The sequence below is a fragment of the Eubalaena glacialis genome, chromosome 6 (genome assembly GCF_028564815.1).
Source record: "Eubalaena glacialis isolate mEubGla1 chromosome 6, mEubGla1.1.hap2.+ XY, whole genome shotgun sequence".
NCBI classification, from domain to species: domain Eukaryota; kingdom Metazoa; phylum Chordata; class Mammalia; order Artiodactyla; family Balaenidae; genus Eubalaena; species Eubalaena glacialis.
Window position 1 is genome coordinate 92,679,584 of NC_083721.1, and position 15,730 is coordinate 92,695,313.

General features: G+C 34.3%; 1 protein-coding gene across 5 annotated transcripts in view; it reads right to left on the bottom strand.

The window, feature by feature from the left end:
- Window positions 1–15,730, bottom strand: part of NAALADL2 (N-acetylated alpha-linked acidic dipeptidase like 2) — a 1,520,504-nt gene that overhangs the window by 667,799 nt on the left and 836,975 nt on the right. For all 5 annotated transcript variants that reach the window (XM_061193412.1, XM_061193413.1, XM_061193411.1 and 2 more), the window contains one exon: window positions 3,941–4,214. In XM_061193412.1, coding sequence (XP_061049395.1) covers window positions 3,941–4,214 — 274 coding nt within the window. The remainder of the gene's footprint in view (window positions 1–3,940; window positions 4,215–15,730) is intronic.

The following is a 15,730-nucleotide window of genomic DNA, read 5'->3' on the forward strand; positions in this document are numbered from 1 at the left end:
GATAGTGAGAAGTGTGTTGGTAACAATATTTCATGCACAGCTAATGAGTTGTTGAAAATGTTTCTTCATAAAACTGCATCACTTGGCTTGTCTTCCCTATACAAAATAATGCTTAACAGAAAGAAAACTTCAAAATTTATAAAATGTATTGGAATAAAAACAAATCCCTTATTCAAAGTAAGAACATGGTAGACGCAATCTGACCAACCTATATTAAATACTAATTGTTCCCTTTGCTTTTCTGTACCTGCACAGGTTTCACAAAGGACAAAAGAAATAACTGCACAGGAATTACATAAAGCCATATATTCTATTTATAAAACTGACTAGACATTGCCAGCACTATCAATGTCTTAAACATTATGATGATATTACAGTTGATATTTCCCTTTAATAAAAATATAAATCACTGTTTATTCCCTGAAGCTAACCTCACTCATGCTAAATTATTTATGTATCCATTTTAATACGTATTTTGCGTCTGACAGGACAACTCTCCTTAGGACCATTTTACTGACCCACCTGTCATTATGATGGGGTAAACAATGTCACCTTTCCAGTGCACAATGAATTACAAAAAGTTGCAAAGTACGCCATCCATCATGCTGGCACTAAGTAGGTTTTCGAAGCAGATCTCAGATATCACAAATGCTGTTTAGACTGTTAGCAGAAAGCAAAAATTGGAAGCTTATACAAAATGGTCATATGATGAATGGACATGACGGCTCTTCAAAGAAAAAGGCCATGGCTCTTCTACAAATAACCTTGTCAAAAGCAAAAGTAGTGGGGAGCTTTGCTGGCAGTCAGACTAGAATAATTTAAGAACTTGTTAATGGCGCTGCCTGATAGAAATTCATGCAAACACAATGTACTCAAAATCAAAAAGTAGCTATGCCTGAATCATCAGCAGCAACCTCTCAAGCTTGATTTGAATTGGGAAATAGTCTGAAGAGACACAGAAAATTCACCAGTGTCCTATTAATTAGAATATGTGAGTTTCAGTAATACACCTATCTAAAACATATATATAAAATATATGCAAGTATTCTATATGCATATAAAATAGTCACCAAGAAATTGCTTTGCTTTTGAAAATTATAATCCTAATATAGTAAAAGTTTAAAAAGTCAATATCACATTATGTCCTTTATTTATATATTTAAATTATTATGTACTTAGTGTAATAGATTTGAATTATTAACATAATTCTAAAAATACTTATTGCCAGTGTGGTTATCTAATTTGCACGGTTAATTTCTTAAATTATGTTCTTCAAATGCAAAGTGTTTGTTTTATCCATAATTGCATTTTAGTTCCTTTAACATTATTCCCTTCTATCTAGGCCTAATATTTCAAACATGGAATACACTTCTACATCTATAGCTAACTTTATTTCTCCCTTTTAATAGCTATATTATTTAAAATCTTTTTCAGCACTTCTTTATTAAAAATGGTATTTTCTAAATTCATGTATAGTTGATTTATAATATTATATTGGTTTCAGGTATGCAACATAGTGATTCAATATTTTTATAGATTATACTCCATTTAAAGTTATTATAAAATATTGGCTATATTCCCTGTGCTGTACAATATATCTTTGTAGCTTATTTACTTTATACATAGTAATTTGTATTTCTTAATCTCCTATCTTGCCCTTCGCCTTCCCTCTCCTCACTGGTAACCACTAGTTTGTTGTCTATATCTGTGAGTCTCTTTGTATTTTGTTATATTCATTCACTTTATTTTTTAGATTCCACACATAAGTGACAAAACAGAGTATTTGCCTTTCTCTGTCTGACATTTCACTAAGCATAATACCCTCCAGGTCCATCCATGTTGTTTCAAATGGCAAAATTTCATTTTTTATGGCTGAGTAATATTCCACTGTGTGTGGGCACCTGTGTGTAAAAAATTACACTGCTATGAACATTGGGGTGGGTGTACTTTTTTGAGTTAGTGTTTTTGTTTTCTTCGAATATATACCCAGAAGTGGAATTGCTTGGTCATGTGGTAGTTCTGTTTTTAGTTTTCTGAGGAATCTCCATACTGTTTTCCATAGTGGCTGCACCAATTTACATTCCTACCAAGATAATACTAGAGTTCCATGACTTATGACTTCACAGACACTTTACTTCCATGATTCTATAGCAGACCTTGGTTTTCTTTTACATGAAACAAAGAGAAAATTTAAACACTTATAACTGATAAGATAAATGTGTGAAAATCCCTCAGAGATATGGTTACATAGGAATATAAAAAAAAAAAATCCAATGTGCCCAGGCGATTATTAAACAGGTACACACTGAGGCAACTGAGACACAAGCTATAGTTCCACGGCTTTTCCATATCACCTCAGTCGAGGAATAATGAATGTTTGCCAGAGGAAATTGGAAAGAAAATAGATGGGGGTGATTCCAAGGATCCAGTCAAGCTTCTGGGGTTTTGTTGTTGTTCTGTGTTTTGGACATGCTTCTGTTTAAGGAAGGAGATGACTGTGCTGTACTTGAATCAACCAGGATAAAGAGGAGCCTGGAAATGTGTGGGGCTTATGCAGGGTTGGGAGGCTAAAATATGTGGGGTAACTTTAGAATCCTGACTTGAGACCAAAGTTTCTGAACCGAAGAAAGAATGCTGGCAGTCTCCCTCTATTTCTATTAGTACGCAGGTACTTTTCCATTATTGCCTATCAGACATAGTGTATATTCACCAAGTCAAATCATGAATCAACACTAGAAATATTACAGACATTTAATATTATGTTAACTTTTAATTAATAAAAAGGCTTTCAAGGTGGTGCTGGTTATATGCGGTTCTGCTAAATATCGGAGAATGTTACAGCACAGACCAAGAACAATGCCAAAGCACTGGTTAGCTGCTTCTCCTCCTGGCCACACCCGAAAAAAAATTTTTAAAAATTGGGAACAAGCATGTATTTCTGCAATGTAACTTTAAGTGATTTAAATTAATCATCTTAATCAGAGTTAATAATAAGTTGGATTCTTAAAAATCTGTGCCAATAATCAACAATCAGAAACAGCATTTCATTCATATAAAATCTATAGAAGAAATCAATAGTTTTATAAAAAAACTGAATGTGTTTATTCAAATGAGACTTTTCCATGGAGATGGCAAAGTTGCCTATATAAAGGAAACTAGTGACCAATTAAATGCTATGGTATCTAACTGCTCTCTTGTCCTTACCATAGGCTAAGCTCTATCCTCCAAGATTTACATATATTAATTTAATTCTCATAACAAGCTTATGAAGCTGGAACTATCATTATCCCCATTACAGAGATGACAGAACTCAGCCCTATATGCTTAATTAACAGTGGTAATTGGGGAGCTGAGATTTGAAACTAGTCCACGTGGCTCTAGAAGCTGTGCACTTAACCACAATGCCAAAAAACCACCACATCAAAAAACCAGCTAACCCAGAAAGACTAAAGCAATAATTCACACCTGGTCCCTTGTTTATATTTTCCATCAGAAAGCAGATACACTGTATGTCAAATCTTAAATGTGTGACTAATCACATCAATTTTCCACTTCATTTCTTGTGTGCATACACAATTTCAAAACACAACTGCCTCCGTTTCTATTCTTTCTGTCCACATTGATCTATTAACATTTGCCTCTTCAGTACCAAAGAACGAAATGAACTCACAGTGTGAGGATTAAGCAAAATGTGAACGACTCAGTCACGCACTCAACACGTTTAAATTAAATCCTTCTAACATGTTTTCACTTTCAAAATATGACAAGAAAAGGGGCAGGCAATTCAAATCTTCCTTCCCCTTTCCTGGCATCTCCACACTGAGAACATTTAATGGTTATTTTGGTATGTTGCTTCTTGCCAGTTAGTTCAATTTAGATGAAAGCTGTTGTTTTCTAATTTCATTTCACTGTAAATGACAGAGACAAATGGTCATATTACCTTGAGAGTTCCGCTGGCAGAATAGGCTGCATATGAGTAGAGCAGATCTTGGCTGCTGTGTTGTCTGGCTTCTTCGCTGCAAGGCTGGCCATTAGGATGAAAGCACTGGCCACTGCTGCTCAGGGTCACTGAGCTGGGAGAAGTGCCTGGCAGGTTCAGCAGCACAGAGTAATTTACAAACTGTACGTCTTCCAGGCCCAAAGAAGTCCACTGAGTTTTAATCTTCTTTGAAATTTCTATGTCATTTTCACTTTTGTACAGTTGTACCAAATTTCTGAAAGAAATTTAAAAGGCATATTCTAAAAAAAAAAGGAAATCTTTGTTCTTTCAAGTTATGGTTGTTCAGTATACGAACCATTATTAATAGATGTGGGATGTGAAAGATGCATGAGACAGGACACTACACAAGAAATTCACAATTTGGTAGAGGTGATGAGCTTTACAGAAATTATACAAAATCAAAGCAGAATGAATTAAACTCAAATTAAGAACTAATCAAGGACCATGGGACTACAGAGAAGAGAATAATTAATACCAACTAGCTCTTTTCTTACTTCTGATCCTTCTCTTGACAACAACGTAATCTATTTAAAACTCGGCTCCAAAACTAGGAGTCATGTTGATTGAGACACTTCTGCACTATAGTTAATATGATTACATATAAAGCTATGTGATTAATACACAGCTATTGGTATTTAAAAAATGATTCAGAGGGAACTCTTCTGATACAAATTACATGCCAAATTACATGATGCTATGAACATAATGATATGCAATAAAATCAGTATATTGTGGTAAAACCAACCACAGATTGTCAAACCAATATGAAGTTAACTTTTGTGTGTGCTTGCTGTGTAGTCTATATATTTATTCCTATACTTGTTCCATAACCCATAATGACACTGTTTTTGCTTAGGACATCCTAGAAACCAGACAAGCTCTGTTTAAAACATGCATAGAACCTGGAAAAGCATGAGATATGGGAAATTAAAAAATAAAAATTTAATAAAGTTTTGCTTTGTTTTGGGCTAGAATGCAAAGGAACCAGCTCTTTTTTTGGCAAAAATTTATCTTCCTATAAGCATTTTATTGCTATCCAAACTAATACCTAAGTGGATATTTTACTATAGTTGTCATTTTTGCCCATCAAATTATTTTTCTCACACATACTTATTTTTGGACCCTGTTTATTCAAGAACCCTCAAGTGAAACATATTTGAAAAAAGAATAAGAAACAGCCACAATGGAAAAAAAATACATAGGATGGTATAGGAAAGCATTACTGGAGAAAAAAAGGTCTGTTGACATAGCTTAAAAGCTGGTGTATACAGGAAGGTACGATGACAATTTACCAGTTGTTTTCTATCTTTTTAAGGTTATTTCTATTCTTTTTTAAAAAAATATCTAATTTGACCAATGATCAGTGTCATGTAAATTTTATGGGAAAACTTATGGGAAGAATTCTACTTTTTATTCTGAATAATACTGGTCAGACTTGTATTTTTTTTTTTTTCCTTTTTTTGGTGGGGAGGCTTTTTGAGGTATAATTGACAAATGAAATTGTATATATTTAAAGTGTATAACATGATGATTTGATATACATGTATGTTGTGAAATGATTATCGCAATCAAATTAACACATCCATCAACTCACCTTTGTTACTTAGTTGTGTGCGTGTGTATTTGAGAGCACTTAAGATCTACTCTCTTGGCAAAATTCAAGAATACAATACAGTATTGTTAACTATAGTCACCATGCTATACGTTAGATTCTCAGAACTTATTCATCTTATAACTGAAGGCTTCTATTCCTTGACCAACATCTCCCCATTTCCCTCAACTCCCAGTCCCTGACAACTATGATTCTACCCTGTTTCCAATAGTTTGACTTTTTTCTTTTAAGATTCAACATATAAGTGATATGATGCAGTCTCTGGCTTTCTTGGTCTGGCTTATTGCACTTATCACAGTGTTCTCTGAATTCATCTACATTGTCGCAAATGGCATGATCTTTTTTAAGGCCGAATAATATTCCATTGTATATACACACCACTTTTCTTTATCCATTCATCCGTCCACGAACGCTTAGGTTGTTTTCATACTTTGGCTATTGTGAATAATGCTGCAATAAACATGAAAGTGCAGATATCTCTTTTAGATACTGATTTCACATTTTCTTTGGATATATACACAGAAGTAGTACAGCTGAATTGTGGTAGTTCTAGATTTAATTTTTTGAGGAACCTCTATACTATTTTCCATAATGGCTCTACCAGTTTACATTCCCACCAACAGTGTACAATTTTACCTTTTCTTCACACCCTCACCAGCATTTGCTATCTAGTCTTTTTGACAGACCTCCTAACAGGTGTGAGGTGATATTTCATTGTGGTTTTTCTTTGTATTCCCTGATGATGTTGAGAACCTTTCACATATCTATTGGTCATCTGTATATCTTCTTTGGAGAAATATTAAGGTCCTTTGCCCAGTTTTTAACTGGATTGGTTTTTTTTTTTTGCTATCAAATTGTGAGTTTCTTATATATTTTAGATATTATCCCCTTATTAGCTATATGTTGGGTATTTTCTCCTATTCCATAGGTTGCCTTTTTATTTTGTTAATCATTTCCTTTGCTGTGCATAAGCTTTTTAGTTTGATGTAGTCCAACGTGTATATTTTTGCCTTGTGCCTGTGCTTGTTCTCTTATCCAAAAAAAAAAAAAAAAAATTGCCAAGACCAATGTCAAGAAGTATTCCTTTTTAGGAGTATTGCAGTTTCGGGTCTTACATTTAAGTCCTTAATCCATTTCAAATTAATATTTATGATGGTGTAAGATAGGGGTTTCTTTTGCATGTGTATATTCAGTTTTCCTGATACAATTTATTGAAGACACTATTCTTTCCCCATTGTGTTCTCGCCTCCTTGGCCAAAAATTAATTGACCATATATATTGGGTTTATTTCTGGGCTCTCTATTCTGTTCCACTGACTGATTTTCTATGATTAATTTGTTTCATTGATCATTTTTGATCAAACAGATCATTGATGTGTTTGGATGACAAAATCATCTTTTGATCACTATAGCTTTGTAATATAGTTTGAAATCAACAAGTGTGATGTGTCCAGCTTTGTTCTTTTTTCTCAAGATTGCAATGGCTATTCAATGTCTTTTGTGGTTCTATATAAATTTTAGAAATGCCACTGGAATTTTGATAGGGATTACACTGAATCTGCAGATTGCTTTGGGTAGTGTGGACATTTTTAACAATATTAATTCTTCAAATAAGAATATGAGATATCTTTCCACTGATTTGTGTCTTAATTTTTTTCATCAATGTCTTAAAGTTTTCAGTGTACAGGTCTTTCACCTCCTTGGTTAAATTTATTCCAAAGGATTTTATCCTTTATTCTAGGCTTCCAATTTGTTGGCTGATATTTGTTCATAGTAGTCTCTTAAGTTCCTTTGTATTTCTGTGGTGGCAGTTGTAATGTCTCCTCCTTTATCTCAGATTTTATTTGAGTCTTCTTTCTTCTTAGTCTAGCTAAAGGTTTGTTGATGTTGTTTATCTTTTCAAAAATATAGCTCAGTTTCATTGATCTTTTCCATTGCTTTTCTGGTCTCTATTTCATTGATTTCTGTTATTTCCTGATCTTTGTTATTCCCATCTTTCTGCTAACTTTGGGCTTAGTTTGTTCTCTTTCTACTTTCTTCAGGCGTAAAGTTAGATTGCACATTTGAGATCTTTCTTTTTTCTTAAAGTATTTATCTCTATAAACTTCTTTTTAAAACTGCCTTTGCTGCATCCCATAAGTATTCATATGTTCTGTTCCATTTTTTCTCAAGATGTATTTTTATTTCCCTTTTGATTTCTTCCATGACACACTGGTTACTCAGGAGTATGTTGTTTAATTTCCATGTTTAAAATTTTTCCAGCTTTCTTCCTATTATTGAGCTCTAGTTTTATACCACTGTGGTCAGAAAAGATATTTGATACGATTTCATACTTCTTAAATTTGCTAAGTCTTGTTTTGTGACCTAAATTATGATCCATCCTGGAGATGTTCTACGTGTGCTTGAAAAGAAGGTGTATTCTGTTGCTGTTGGGTAGAATATCTTGTATATGTCTGTTAGGTTCATTTGGTCTAAAGTGTAGTTCATATTCAATATCTCTTTACTGATTTTCTGTCTGGATGATATATCCATTGTTTAAAGTTGGGTATTGGAGTCCCCAACTATTATTATATTGTTCAGATCTGTTAATGTTTGCTTAATATAGGTGTCAGTGTTCAGTACCTATATATTTACAATTGTTACATACTCTTAATGAATCAATCCCTTTGTAATTACATAATGACGTTCTTTGTGTCTTTACAGTTTTTGAAGTAAGTCTATTTTGTCTGATATAAGATTGTAGGGGTCCTCAGTGGCCAAGGTTGTGGCTGTACACAGTAGCAGTGAGGGCTGTTTGGTAGCAAAGGCTGCTGGGGACTCCCTGTCTCTTTTTCTCCCATGTAGGATGTTTTGGCTGAAGGGATCCCTCTTGGTGTCTGGTTGGCTTGCAGGGCTATTACAGTGAGGGTGACATGGGTGTCTGATGAATGGACACCCATAGATCAATCATAAAGCCAGGGTCTGGAGTACAGGTGCTTGTAGAGTGATAGCAGCTCCCAGGATCCAGGATACTGGTCAGCCTACAGTGGCAGTGACTCTATTGCCTAAGTCACAAGAACACATGGAATGGCAGCTATATCCAGGTCTAAAGTGCAGGTATAGCAGAGTAGCCATGGCTCTGAGTTCTGGGGAATGTGCACGGTTGGGGGGGGTGGCAGCCCTGGTTCTGGGGACTCTGCAACAGCAATTTCTTTGGGTGTGGAGAGGGACAGCAGCATCTCCCTCTCCTGGAAGTCTGCAGCAGTGATGGCTTTTGGTTACCTCAGTGGTGAAAGCTGCTGGTATCCTCTAAGCATCAGGTCGCTGAAGTCCATGCCAGAACATTTTGGGGCCTCCCACCATGAAAGCTGTGGGGAGTTTGTGGCTGTTGGGGTGTTACAGTCCTGAGTGACAAGATTGTTAGGATCCTCCACAGAGCCAACCACTGGGGACCATGGTGGCATCCTCTGCATGGTTGATACCAATAGCCTCCACCCTTCTTGGTTCCTAGCCATCTTTGGATGTCCCAGCTAAACTGATCTCCCCCACAATCCTTTCTCCTTTTTTTTTTTTTTTGATTCAGGGTGTTGCCATAGCCCTCCCAGACCTATTTTAGTGCCTGGGTATCTAATTTTTTTTTTTTTGGTGGGGGGGAGGAGGGGTGAATGCAGGCTAGTATTTCCTACTCCCTCATCTTGCTCTCTTCCCTGTTCTTTCACTGCTGTATCTGATCTCTGCCTCTGCAACGCTCTTTCTTTGTTCCTAACTGCAGTTCTTTCTGTAGTATTTTGGACAGGGCAAGTAAACTAATTGAATTGAAATTTAACTCAGTTTGATGAAAAAGCCATTTGGAAATTAATAATCAATAATGTCCTTTTGTAATATGTATAAAGTGGAGTTGCAGAATACACACTTTTTATTCATGCAAATTTGACTATGTACAGTCAACATTAACAGAAAAAGAGAAGAGAAATTTTAATACTACTTTAGACTTCTTTTTTTTTTTTTTTTGCTCCTCTACCCAGTCAATTGATGACCATAAGTCTACCAATTAGTAGGCAAGATGTTTACTCTGCCATTTCTTTTGCTAGCCTCAGGTTCAAAGTGCTTTACAGTGTAAGCAACACAAAAAAACATTTCAAGATGTTTATGTTATACAATATGGCCTTGAAAGGTAAATAAAATACTACTTTAGGGACTCAACTGAAGAATTAGTAATTTGTCTCAATGCTGGAGAATTTCTAAATATTATTCACTATTAAGCTAAAATTACTGAGTAAAGGATATTTGTATTCTCTATTTCACTTTCAATTTAAAGGATATATATTTTTTGTATTATAATTTCATTTTTCAATGTTATGAAAAAATTGAATATATAATATATAACATATATAACTTATGAAGAATAATGAAAGAATGACCCAGCCTATGAAGTATAACATCTCCAATATTACTGAAGCCCTCTAGATAGTCTTTATTTCATCAGTTACCCTGGCCCCCAGGGTAATCACCAATCTTTTTTCTCTTTTTGTGGCTTCCTTTGTCTTCTTTTTATAGATTTAATATGTATGTATCTATAAGTCCTTAACAGTTCATTCCTTAGGCTCTGATTTTCTACCTTTATATAATTGGTATCTTCTATATATTCTTTTTTTACATATATTGACATATGACATTACATAAGTTTAAAGTGTACAATATGATGATTTGATACACTTATATATTACAAAATGATTACCACCATAGCATTAGCTAACACCTTCAGCATATCACATAGCTATCATTTATTTTTTGTGGTGAGAACATTTAAGATATACTCTTTGGGCTTCCCTGTTGGCGCAGTGGTTGAGAATCTACCTGCCAATGCAGGGGACATGGGTTCAAGCCCTGGTCTGGGAAGATCCCACATGCCGCGGAGCAACTGGGCCCGTGAGCCACAACTACTGAGCCTGCGCGTCTGGAGCCTGTGCTCCGCAACAAGAGAGGCCGTGATAGTGAGAGTGGCCCCTGCTCGCCGCAACTAGAGAAAGCCCTTGCACAGAAACAAAGACCCAACACAGCCAAAAATAAATAAATTAATTAATTAACTTATAAAACAGAAAAAAAGATCTACTCTCTTAGCAACTTACAATATGATGATTATTGTAAATATATGTATATTCTTTTGTGATTTGATTTTCACTCAGTATTAAATTTCTGAGATTCCTCCAGGTTTATTATCAGTTTCCTGAGACAAGTATTTTAAAGTTGTTTTGTTTTTTCATTATTACAAATAATGCTGCATTGATCATTCTTGTCTATGTTTCCTAATAGATACATGCAAGAACTTCTCTAGGGAAGGACTTACTGGTCCATAGGTTATGTGCTCGTATAACTTTAATCAAAAATGCCAAAATGCTTTTTTAAAAGTTCTGAATACACTACTACCAGGTCTGCATGAAACTTATTCTTCCATTCCTCACCAATACCTGGTATTATCTTTATTATTTTATTTTATTTTATTTTATTTTATCTTATATTTTTACCAAGGGTAGTGGGTGTAAAATTGTATATCATTATGTAACTCAGAAATACTGTCACTGGGGTTACAGGGTATGCTAAATAGTTTTCAAAAGCTTGTTGTACTACCAGCATTATTTAAGAGGTCCTATTTTTAGAGTATCTAACTTTTGCTATCCAATAAAGGTAAAATTGTATCCAACTATGATTTTAATTTGCATTTCCATGATTACTAATGAAGATTTTTTCATGTATTATTTAGCCACCCATATTCCCTTTCTATGCAATGACTATCTGTGTCTTTTGCCCACATTTATGGAAGCTTTTGTGTATTCCTGATAATATTTTTAGGTCAGGTATAGGGTACTGGTACTTATCTTCTCCCAGTTTTTGGCTTCTCTTTCATTTTCAATGTCTTGTTTTATGGTATTATAAAAGTTTATAATCTTAATGTACATTTTTTAAACATTTTTGGTTTCTTGTTTGTTTTTAATAGAATGTACAGTGCCATAAGCTGGCCACAGCATGGTGTCATTTGCTCCAGAGAGCCTTTGTGTACGTGTTTTTTTAAATACAGTGTAATGGTTTGCACATTTTCCTGATGTGCTTAAGAAATTCCTCTCAGGGACTTCCCTAGTGGCACAGTGGTTAAGAATCTGCCTGCCAATGCAGGGGACACAGGTTCGAGCCCTGGTCCAGGAAGATTCCACTTGCCACGGAACAACTAAACCCATGCACCACAACTACTGAGCCTGCGCTCTAGAGCCCACGAGCCACAACTACTGAGCCCATGTGCTACAGCTACGGAAGCCCATGTGCCTAGAGCCTGTGCTTCACAACAAAGAGAAGCCACCACAATGAGAAGCCCACGCACAGCAACGAAGACCCAACACAGCCATAAATTAATTAATTAATTAATTAATAAAAAAAAAATTCCTCTCAAACCTGAGGTAATGAAGTCATTCTCATAAAAGTTTTAAAAAATTAAGTTTTTCACATTTCAATGTTTACTTGGAATATTTCTGTGTGTGTGTGTGTGTGTGTGTGTGTGTGTGTGGTATGGGGTAGGAATGCATGAAATATTACTTTTTTCCATATGAATAATCATCCTAGTCCCCTTTGTCATATTCTTCACTCATGTGCAATGACAGTCATATACAAATTTGTACATGTCTGTGAGTCTGACTCAGCTCCTTAGTCAATTCCATTAGTCCTTTTGATCCATCTTCATAGAAATATTCTATTTTAATTATTATTACCTTAAAATATGCCTCAGTATTCAGAAGGGCAAGTCCTCCTACTTGTTCTTCCTCAAGAACATCTTATTTTTTTCTTTTTCTCTTCCATGCTAATATTAAAATGAGTGTATCAATTTCCATATCAAGATTATGATTAGAATTACACTGAGACAAGATCAATATCAGGAGAAATATCATCCTTATAATAAAATAACAATAAACCCTTAATATTATAAATACCAAGTTAGTGTTAACATAAAAATGTTTTAAAATTAAAATAGTTTCTGCTTACTGATGGTGTAGAGGAATACTATTCCATTGTTCTATCAAGTAATCCTACTAGACTCTAATTATAATATTTTTATCTTTTTCTTAGTTTTCTTCATTAAAAATATGATAAGCAAATAATGAAGCTTTATTACTACCTTTCTAATCATTTATAGATTGTAATTTTTTAATTACTAAGCAGGCTTAAACCTCCAGAAGATATTTAATAAAATATTTAATAAGTTGTGATAGTTATTTCTAAATATTAGATTAAATATGTTCCTCTCATTTTGATAGGAGCTGTTTTATAATTAGGTATTGAATTTTATCAGAAATTCTGATGCATTTATTAAGACAATAATATTATCCTTTTCTTAATAGGGTGGATTACCTTAATTGAAATTTTTTAGCATTAACTCAAACTTGCATTCCAAAAATTAACTCTACTTAGTAGAATGCATTATGATTTTTAGCTATTATGTGATTTATTTTGAAAACATTTTATTCACAATTATCATGTCTATTTTTATAAGTAAAGCTGGTATGCAACTTTCATGCATGATTTTAATTTGAAGTTACACAAACCTCATAAAATGAGGTAGAGAGTATTTAGTCCCTCGATCTGTTTTTTGGGAGAACTTGAATATAATTATAATTTTTGAAAAATAGATATTATTCTATTTTTTTAACATCTTTATTGGAGTATAATTGCTTTACAATGTTGTGTTAGTTTCTGCTGTATAACAAAGTGAATCAGCTATACATATACATATATCCCCATATCTCCTCCCTCTTGCATCTCCCTCCTACCCTCCTTATCCCACCCCTCTAGGTGGTCACAACACTGAGCTGATGGCCCTGTGCTATGCAGCTGCTTCCCACTAGCTATCTGTTTTACATCTGGTAGTGTATATAAGAAGTCCATGCCACTCTCTCACTTCATCCCAGCTTACCCTTCCCCCTCCCTGTGTCCTCAAGTCCATTCTCTACATCTGCATCTTTATTCCTGTCCTGCCCCTAGGTTCTTCAGAACCTTTTTTTTTTTTTTTTTTTTTTTTTAGATTCCATATATATGTGTTAACATAGAGTATTTGTTTTTCTCTTTCTGAATAGATATTATTCTTAAACTAAAAATTGTCTGTACTTGATGTTCTTATTATGGGAGAACTGTGAACTGCTGATTCAAAATCTTTAATGCTATACTAATTTTATTAGTTCTTCTTTGAATCATAGCTTTTTCATTGCTCCCTGTGTCACTTGCTATTAATCCTCAAAGTGCTGGGTTTCTGGTTTCATCACTTGCCACAGTACTCTATCCTATGTTTTGATTCCCTTGCCAACTTCTCTTACTATCCTGTCAGCTCAGGATACCAGTGTTTTAAAGGAGGTATATGATAATGTACACAGCCTCTATATGTTTTGTACGGTACCTACCTAAAAATAATACCAAAACCAAAAATGCACTAACTTGAGCACCTAACTCCCTACATGTATTAGACATGATGTCTTTGTAAGTACTGATTACTATTCCCACAGCATCTAATAGGGAAAAATCTGGATAAGCAGCTAAGAATTATGACCCAAATTCCTGCATCTTCCACAGACTTACATTGTAAATATTTGTTCAAAATTTATTGATATATTATTTTACACATTATCTGTACCTTATAGAGATTATCTTATTCAAATCTTGTACACTATGATGGTTGACTGGATTTAAGGGAACATGTATTACAGTAGTCTGAATACCACTCTATCAATATCACAAAAATGCATCCTGAAAGATGTTAACAAAGCTTTGGTATACACATGGTTATAAAAGTACTGGTCTTTAAAAAATGATAGAGAAAACATTTCCTAATAAATATTGCCTAACATTCCAAATAATTAAGGTAATAAATGCCTGTTCAAGCTTAATCCTCCTAAGATCAATTTTTAATTCTACTGCCTTTAAAACTGTATTTTAAATTTATCCAATTGTTTATACGAGTCTTGCCCCCTGAACCACCCTTCCAAAAAAGTTTTAAAGAAGCTATATGAATTCTATGTTCTGAAATTATGTAACCTTTAAATCTAAATTGTTTTACATAAATCAGTTTTATTGATACAAATGGTTTGGTCAAATGATTCTATCCATTAATTATTCCAAATCCCTTAGAATGTTAAAATGCAGAAATTTTATTGAGAATCTACAGTTTTCTGAACTTTCTTCCCCACAATATTTTGAGATATACGGTGAACAGTTCTGTTATAATTAGGCAGTTTGCTATATTCAAAGAGAAATGTTATTCAGTAATCAACTGCAATACAATTTCAATTTACTAATTTCAGAAAAAGCTGCAAAACTAGGAGTGTGTCACCTAAAATCACACGATATTTGACAAAAATTTCGCTCTGCCTTAATTTTTAGGAGTTTCCATGGGCCAGTAGTTTTGGCAGGAAGCATAATGAACTGTGATGCCTGAGACTTGAATTTGGAAGTAAGTTTGGTATTAGTGTTTCACTGGCTGGTAGAGACTGGAAATGGGAGGATTTTGGCTTTGGTAGACAAAATTCTGTTTATATCAATGTTTCACACCTGCTACTGGATGAGCCACAGAGCAACCCTGGTGTTCGAATTGGAGGAAGTGATGCATGTAGTATTCCTAGTGCAAGGGTGAGTGCCAAGATTCTACTATAAATGAACGGGGAAAGAAAACATCTAAAGAAACACACTCGCATTACACAGAAAACAAACAGCGCATTTACTAATGTCCACCGAGATTTTCTTATGTGCATATACAATAACATACATACATACTCATATTGTACCTGTTTGATATTTCTCACATATTAATAAGTCAAAAGTTTCTTTAAGGTTGTTATTTGACTTGGTATTCAATGTAGTAAATTCTGTGAATCATGCACTATATGTACCTAGTAAATTTCAAGATTACAGCATGAACTGACGTTTTATCTCAATTTTGCTTTAGAAATATTAAGACTAAAATGCATGGTAAAACTGTATCACACATGATAGCAAGAAATTAAGTGGTTAGGAGGGTAAAGGAACATTGTTTCACTTTTCCTCCCAGCCACCCACTAACACCATGCCAAATAATACATGATTATTTGCTCAACTACTTTTTGCCTTTTA